Below are 8,400 nucleotides of genomic sequence, written 5' to 3' on the forward strand. Positions count from 1 at the left end.
GTTTGTTGACCTAGTGAGGCAGTGATCTAAATGGTCCAAGGGCAGAGGAGCAGTGTGCCCACATTTTGATCTTTGAATCTGCCGGATGGGTTAGAAGAGCACCACTGGTCTAAAGTCCATTCTCTGCCTTGTACTGGGAAATGAATTTGCTTTGTCATCCTCAACTCCTGCTTCCTGCCAGCAGTCCTGTTCACTACTTTCAGTTTCACTTTGGGCTTTAAAAATGCTTCTTAATCATCTTCTGGCTGAATTTTCCTGTGTAATACAGGTACAGATAAGCAGTTTTATTGGCTTGGCTGGGGAAGACGAGTTGAAATGTGTGAAAGATTTGAGGAGAAGAATGGATCTGCCTAAAAAGGGTAGCTGGACTTTTTCCACTTGTTAGTTGTTTCTACCGCAGTGGTCTCAAAGTCCTGTCTGATATAAGACAGAGCCAAGTGGTGAAATATGATACTGGCTGGGGATGAGAATTGGCAGTTGTCCTGAGTGCACAAATAGTTTCTTCCCTCCCAAGCATATTTTACAGCCAAGTGAACAGAAAACAGTTCAGCAGTCTACTTGCTGGAGACCTGCAGCAGAAAAATGATCTTGTAAAAAGTTGGACTCTTTATAGCTTTTATTAAAAGTTTTCAGAAGAACAGAATGCAAACTAGGTTTATTTTTCTGTCTCTCATTTTGTCTCTGATCCCCAAGTGTAAGGCCGATTCCAGATGTATTCCTAAGTCTATCTGTGAGAAGGAGGGGCTGGGCTTCCCCAGGTTCGATCGGTCACATGTTTTTCACTTTGGATCACAGTGAGCTAGAAAAGGAAGTTGATGGGAAGACTTGAGTCCAAGCCTTCCCATTGAATGGTCAAGCAAATGGGCACAGTTTGTCCCCTGGCCCAACTCTGCTTCACATAAATTTTATCTAGTACACACAGAACAGGCAAGCAGCTGGTGGTTTTGTAATTCCAGTCATTACTGTCTAATATAACAGGCCACTATTGCATGAGGTTTGACCTGAGGTAGCTGCTCTATATATAGCCAGCCTTTCTGGCAGCTGCAAACACCTGGAGGAACAGGCAGGCCCCCAACAGAAAAAGTATTAGCTGTTAATAGTATGCCTATTGAAAAATCATGTACTATCAGAGCTTATTTTTTGTTATGTGTAATTAAAAACAACCCACAGGATCCATTGGCTTGTGGTTGGGTTATGTTTAGAAAAATGCACTTTATGTTGTTGTCGTCTACTGTAAGGACTGGGGATGATGTCACTAGTTTGAGTAAGACCATAAGGGAAGCAGTTAGTGTAATTACCAACAATTTTCTTTGATCTCTAATGAACACAGCTTAAACCTCTTAGTGGCCTTTGGTTTCTGCACTGATGAACCAAGCTCTCAGTCATGTGATTCTGTTCAATTAGGGACTGGTTTGTGTGCTTGATAGTTCCTTCTGACATAAGGGGGTTTATGAGTGTGTAAAAAGAACATCAACATTTACAAAGTGGTGCTTCCAAAAAAGAAACTACAAATGGCTTATAAACATGTAAAAGGTACTTACCTTCTCTTGTAAAAAGAGGAAACGATTTTAAGATCTCATTGAAATCATATATATATTTTTTTACCTGACAGATTGACAAAAATCCAAAAAGCTAGAAAAACACTGTTGACGAGCAAGTGAGGAAATAGACACTCTCATACATTCTTGGTGGGGAGCATTCGTTAAGTGTACAAATTTTATTGAGAGAAGTTATCTATTAAAACCACAAATACATACCTTGTGACTCGGCAGTATTACTTCTAGGAATTTATCCTATGGATGCATTATGCTGTGTGTGTAAGCTTGTTTGTGGAAGAATTAAAGCTTGGCAAAAAAAATTGGACTGATTATATAAATAATGATGTAACACAGCTGTAAAAAACAATGAGGATGTTCATTATGTACTGACATACAAATATCTTCATGATATAGTGTTGAGGGAATAAAAGCAAAGAGCAGTGTTTAATATGTTACCCATTGTGTAAAGAGGGGCAAAATAAGAATATATATATGATTTGCTTATATGTGCATAAGGAAGTTCTGAAAGGATTTTAAGAAAGTCATATGAACAATTAATTATGTGTATATGTGTGTGTAGGAAAGGAGATAAGATGGCTATTTTTCACTATGAAACATTAAAACGTGTGCATGTACTTTTTCAAAAAATTAATTGGAATGTTTTTAAAAATGGAGCTTCTTTGAATTTCAGTCACAGTTAGAGAATTCCTTACTCATACTTTCTGCCCTTGTGGGTAAGAGGAAAAAGTTTCCTCATATTGAAGCTGATGGTGATAATGTTTGTTACTTTCTATGTGGGTACCTTGAGAAGAAAGTGGCGTACATGTTTGTTGGTCCTGGTTTGTTTCCTGTTCTTCATCCATAATCAGTGGCTCTGAAGATTTACATACCAGTAGCCTTAGGTTCTATAACAAACCCTAAGAAACTGGGTTTTTCCTTTAGTTTGACAATTAGGTTGATATGCTTTGGACAGGACTGAATTTTTTTACCTTTTCTCTGTACTTGCAGGAACCTACAAGCAGCAATTGGCGCCTATTATGACTTTGAGAGCCCAAACATCAGTGTACCCTCTATGTCCTTTGTTGAAGATGTCACCATAGGAGAAGGGGAGTCGATACCTCCTGATACTCAGTTTATAAAAACATGGCGGATCCAGAATTCTGGTAAATGTATAATGGGCAGTTCTCTTTGTCCAGTTTTCTTTTTTTTAGTAGTTAAAAGAAATGTTTTAGTTTAAGTTATGTGATTGTATAAGTCTGAGATTTTTCCTGTACATGATGTAGCATTTCTTGTACCGGTATGATGACCAGACATCAATGAAATATCCCATGCTCTACGTTAAGAAGAATTTAGTTCTAGATGACATCTAAACACAATTCAGTATGCATTTAATACCAGGAACTGGGCCTGTGTGTAGTGGTGGTATTGTCCCCACCAGGGCAGTTCTACTCCATCATTTTAAGTCTGCTCTAATTAATCTTCTAGTTATTTCCAGCAGGCTAGAGGTGGTACAGCCATGAACAGAACAAGGTAGTTAGAAAGAACTATGAGCATCTGCTCTTTTGAAAGCTCATTTCTTTACAACCACAGGATGATTCTATCTGAAATTTCATTGAGATATCTATCAAGACATTAATACCACTTTGAAAAATAGAGTAAGAAGTGTGGGGATTTACTCAGAATGGGGAAAATGGAAAGATTTTTTAAAGCACTGTTTTGGTATACTGCTGACTTAAAAATTAAAAATAAGCTTAACCATATATCTTTGAAAATAGTACCTGAACATGTGTCTGGTAATTGTTAATTATTATTTTTTAATTGTTAACTTCTTTTCTAATAACTTTTTAAATGAGTGAGTTTAGTATTTCTTGTTCCACCCAATAACAATTTACGCTGACTGGTTGAGAATGCTTTGACATCCTTTTTATGAATGAGGACTTACAGAGAAATTCTGAGAGATGGAAAAGTAGGCAAAAGGATATTTAGCTAGAAATATGTGACTATGGGAGAACCCTATATAGCAAGGTAATTTGATGTGAGATGATATAAAACTATGGGGGCTCACACAAACCTATAAAAGTGACCTTTCATTGACTGTTTACTTTTTACTTCTTTATACTTCTTTGGCTAAGCTAGATTTGTATATAATAACTAATGTACCAAATCGTTATTTTTAGTTTTTCTGGCTTATTTAGAAGTAACTCCCTTGGGTGCAGGTTTAGTGTGTCACTGAGCAAACACACATAATTTGGATTAACCTAATGTTTTAGATGACTGGGGACATCTGTGGCTTTATAAAATTTTCATTAGCTTCTTTTTCCTTTTGGTTATAACAGTGTGGTGCTTTGTTTGAGAGGTACATGGTAATATGGGAAAATAACTATATAATCTGTTTTTCTTGAAATTCTTACTTGTTCCAAGTTTGATTATTTTTACTTTGCCTGATTCTTTCTTACCCTTCTTAATGTTGCCTGCTTTTAAAAATAATGAAAAGTCTCTTTAGTTTAGCTTCTATTCATCATGTTTCTCTATATTCCTAAAACTTGCTATTACTAATGAAAAATGTTTTTGAAACTTATACATGAATTTTTTAAACGAGTGACATTTGTTTAGAAAGTATGAGATATTCAAAAGTTTTACTCATTTTTTTTAAAAATTAAGATCTTGTTTACTTATAGTGAAAACACCAAAAATGGCCTTCTGCGAGTTCTTTGTAGTGTTTTTAAATATTGAAAGTTGTTAGAATAATGTTAAAATATTTTCAGTACTATTTTGTTGCAGAATAATCATTTTATATTTCAGAAAACCTTTTGATATATCTACTCACTAGACAGTTACTTGGGTTAATAGGGGGTTTGGGGGGGCTTTGATATAAAATGGCTAGAATGTAAATTCAGAACCCCAAAGAGCCTGCTTTTCATCTTGACTTGGAGAAAATCTGTATTGCTGGTCCTGTTTTTAATTCCTGTTTTTGCATAGTAACTACAGTTTCAGTTAGCCTCTGGATCTGCAGCCTTTTCTTTCTATAAAAGAGTGTTCTTGTTCCTGAATACCTCTCAAAAAGTTGGGTAACAATTGCTAGAGATTTTACCTTTCAGAGTACTTTGAACAAATCGTTTTTTTATTCTGGCAATTTGTCCAACCTGTCATAAAACAGTTTTGTGTCTATAAACTAAATCCTTTCTATCTGATTAAGGAGAGACTGGCCTGCTATAACTAAGTAACAGATATGTTTTTAAGGGGAGAGAGTGAAAGCGGGCATGTGCACTGGTTCTTTGACATCGTAATCTGGCCTGAATTCTTTTTGGAAATAGAGTAGTAACACAGAAGTAGTGCTGGCCATTGCTATTTCTCCTCTGGCTCTCCTACTCTCATTCATAATCTTCTCTAAGAGATAAGTGCTCACCGAAAGAGTTTCATAAATAATTTTCATGTTGCATCTCTGCTGTCATGTTTTAGGTATGCCAGGCATTCAACTATACAACAGATGAGATTGATAGGAACTGCACATAGCTGTCCCAACAGCTTCCCTAAAGAAGATAAATTCACACATTGTTTAAAGTTAAACTCTAAATACTGTTTAAACCCTGAGATTTAGAACACGGAATAACAAAAGTGAGACATTTAATCACATGGATGCAGAATCCCAGGATCCAAACTTTTGACACTATTTAAGTGTTAAAAGCTTGGGAACTTGAGCAGGAAACCTTACATTAGAGTCGAATATGAAAATTTGAAACCGTCCCTAAAGATGAAAGTAGACAATATTCTTTACCAACACTTACACCTTCTCAGTTGTTACAACCGTGCACTGTTGTCCAAGTGTAGTGAATGTTAAGTTGAGCATGTAATGATAACTCTGGTGTTTCTCTGACTTTGGTAAAGTAGTTATGATCATCATATTGAGAGAGTGTGTTTAGAGTCATCTTTATTTTTTAAACTACAGAGAAGTGAGTATAAAACAAGGTTAGGAGAAGAACTTGAGAAAGAAAGAACAACTATTCCTCCATTTTTCCTTCAGCTTTTTAAAATAGTTAATTTTCTACTTTTCTCTTTGGTATGTTAACAGAGAAGACATGTCTTCATTCAACAAATTTTATTATGTTCTAGTCACTTTATCAGGTACAGGGAGAAAATGGTGGCAAAATCAATGAAGGTCCCTGTTTTTATGCAGCTTAATTTGAAACACAGTCTCCAAATTTATAGGGGTTAAAAGAATAGGGGATCTTTACTGAGGTTTGTCTTCTGCATTGCTCTTTGGATGTTCCTTACTATCTCCAAACTATTTCTATAATCAAATACTATTTCTATAATTACTAAAAAGTCCCAGGCTTTCTAGAACTATTGGACTTCTATTTCATTTTTGACATGTTATCATCTCAAAATTGCCATATGATAGAGTTTTTTGTTTGTTTTGTTTTTTTATTTTTAAAAATAAAATTATATTCCATTATAACTGGAGAATCACAGCCTTAATTATATGCATGCTTGTGATACTTAAGTTGGAAAGTCAGAAAACAGATTAGTCTTTCTTCTAGATATATTTATCCCCCATTAAGCCAGTTTGTAACTGAGACTTAATTTGAAGCCTGTTGTATTATACTTCTCAAATCCTGATTTCAGGTATACTTAGCCAGGTGGTCCAAACAGCTCACCAGTATTTCTTTTCTTTCCATACAAAGAATCAGTGTCTTTGACCTTTTCAGAATTACGTGACCTAACACTTGGGGCTGTAAGAACTGTATGTCATAATGAATTATTGGTAACTCTGAGAAGGCAGATAGATGATGCTTCTTCACTTCGTAGCAAATTAACACTTCAAAATTGATGGTGGGTAGCTATTCCAATTTTTTTTTCAAGAGGCTAAGTAAGTACCACATTAATAGGGTATCTAGCATACTAAAAAGATTAGGACTGTAGCTGCATAATTTAACATTAATCACGTTTTACCAACTTAGTCTCCTTGGAATATAGTAGGACTCCCTCTTTTGCATAGCTGAGAGATCCATTCATCTCAACTGCTTCTGGTTGTCTGTTTATGACAGCCAAGTATCTCACGTACCCAGACACTCTAGGTTTTCCTAATTTTTTTCAAGGTTCAAAAACAGACACATTCTTGGATTTTCATATAAACAGACATTGTCTTGTTACAGATGTGTGTGTGTGTGTTGACAAGTAATTGTGAATTCAGCCCTATAACATTGGTACATTGGTTTAATTTTCCTCTTGGATCTTGGTCTTTAAAGAGAACAACATTCCAAGATCCTCTTGTCACTGCTGCTACTCTTGACATAAGACAGATATGCGTTTGCCGGGCTATAGGCCCTAGAAAAACAGAATTTGCTAGTATTGCAAGTGTATCATCCATAAACTTTCTATTAGCAGCAGTTGCTCTCTGTAGTGTTGAAAGGACACTTTGCTAGCGGGGTTTTTTTTTTTTTTTTAAAGAGTGTATGAGAAAACATACTGGCCACCGTTTCATCTGCAACCCCTTAAGATCCAAGAGGGTGCTGTTCATTATGGGGCTGAGATCTCACCAGTAGAGCACTGTCTGTTTTTCTCTCTGGTTCTCTTTTCCACAGTGAGCCATTATGTATATCAAAACCAGCTTGGCCCTTCTAGAACAAGGTATTGAGGCATCCTAGAATACTAGGATGGTAAATTTGGAAGTTAAATTTCAAGCATGCTGTGTCCTGAGAGTCCTGATGACATGTCCAGCTTTTCCTAGTGGTTTATTTTTATAATGAATGTATAAAGCCCCAAAGAAATATACAGGTTTTTGTCTATATTACAACATATATTAGAGAGGCTTCACAGGAAAGATCACATCTAGTTACTATATGACTAGTCAGAGCAAGTCAATATATGGATTTCTCATTTACATGAAAATAGGTATGCAGGAGAAATACCAAATAAGATCTTTGCCACTTCCAAAGGAGGAAAGACATTCCTGCCAAAGCCATTTCTCTGTATTGACATTCCTATCTTTTCTATAAGCACCTCTGGCTGGCGTCATCACCTTTGAGACCACAGTTCATTATGTTTTTATCAGGGGAGCTCAACACAGTGTTCATATTTTCCCAACTACTGTATGAACCTGAAAATGAAACTTTCACTTGACTCCTCTGTCTTAATATTTGCAAGTCTCTTGAGCCTTGGTCTTTTCATAGTTAAGGACTCCAGAAGAAAAGTCATACATCAGGGAAAAAGGAGTTTTCAAATGAAAACAGTATCATAGAAATTACTCCTTATGTGTTTCATCCTCTTGTCTGGATGGAAAAACCAGAGTCAGACATATTTTTACTTTAAAATCAGCTTAAAAAGTTAGTGAAAATGGGTGTGTATTACTTTTTGGTAGAGAAAGCGGTCTTCCCAAAGATGTACCCCTGTGCTTGTTCTCATGGCTCTTCACTCACATCATTCTTAGGTTTTACAGATTTAGTATGGCGTAAGCCTTCATTGAGGTCACCTGAAACATATCTTCTTGAGGAACTGCCTTGCTTTTGCTTTATCTTGAGGATAGACTGTTGGTCAGAGGTTGTTTACTCTCATAATTTCCTCTGATCAGTCATGTGTGATGTTATATAGTTTAGAGATATGTGGGTAGGATTACACATGTGAGAGATAAAGAAAGAGGTCTCTTCTGTGGTTTTGTAATGAATTGCACCCAGCATGGGACCACTGGTTGCCTAATATTTTTTTCTTTTGCTTGAACTCAGGGGCAGAGGCCTGGCCTCCAGGGGTTTGTCTTAAATATGTCGGGGGAGACCAGTTTGGACATGTGAACATGGTGATGGTGAGATCGCTAGAGCCCCAAGAGATTGCAGATGTCAGCGTCCAGATGTGCAGCCCCAGCAGAGCA

The 8,400-nt window shown here is 36.4% G+C and overlaps 1 protein-coding gene across 1 annotated transcript in view; it reads left to right on the plus strand.

Annotated features, from left to right (window-relative positions):
* CUNH6orf106 (chromosome unknown C6orf106 homolog) overlaps nt 1-8,400 on the plus strand; it is an 83,713-nt gene that overhangs the window by 28,978 nt on the left and 46,335 nt on the right. The window contains exon 2 of the mRNA XM_015585912.1: nt 2,547-2,701. Coding sequence (XP_015441398.1) covers nt 2,547-2,701 — 155 coding nt within the window. The remainder of the gene's footprint in view (nt 1-2,546; nt 2,702-8,400) is intronic.

The sequence above is a fragment of the Pteropus alecto genome, unplaced genomic scaffold, assembly GCF_000325575.1.
Source record: "Pteropus alecto unplaced genomic scaffold, ASM32557v1 scaffold202, whole genome shotgun sequence".
Classification (NCBI taxonomy): Eukaryota; Metazoa; Chordata; class Mammalia; order Chiroptera; family Pteropodidae; genus Pteropus; species Pteropus alecto.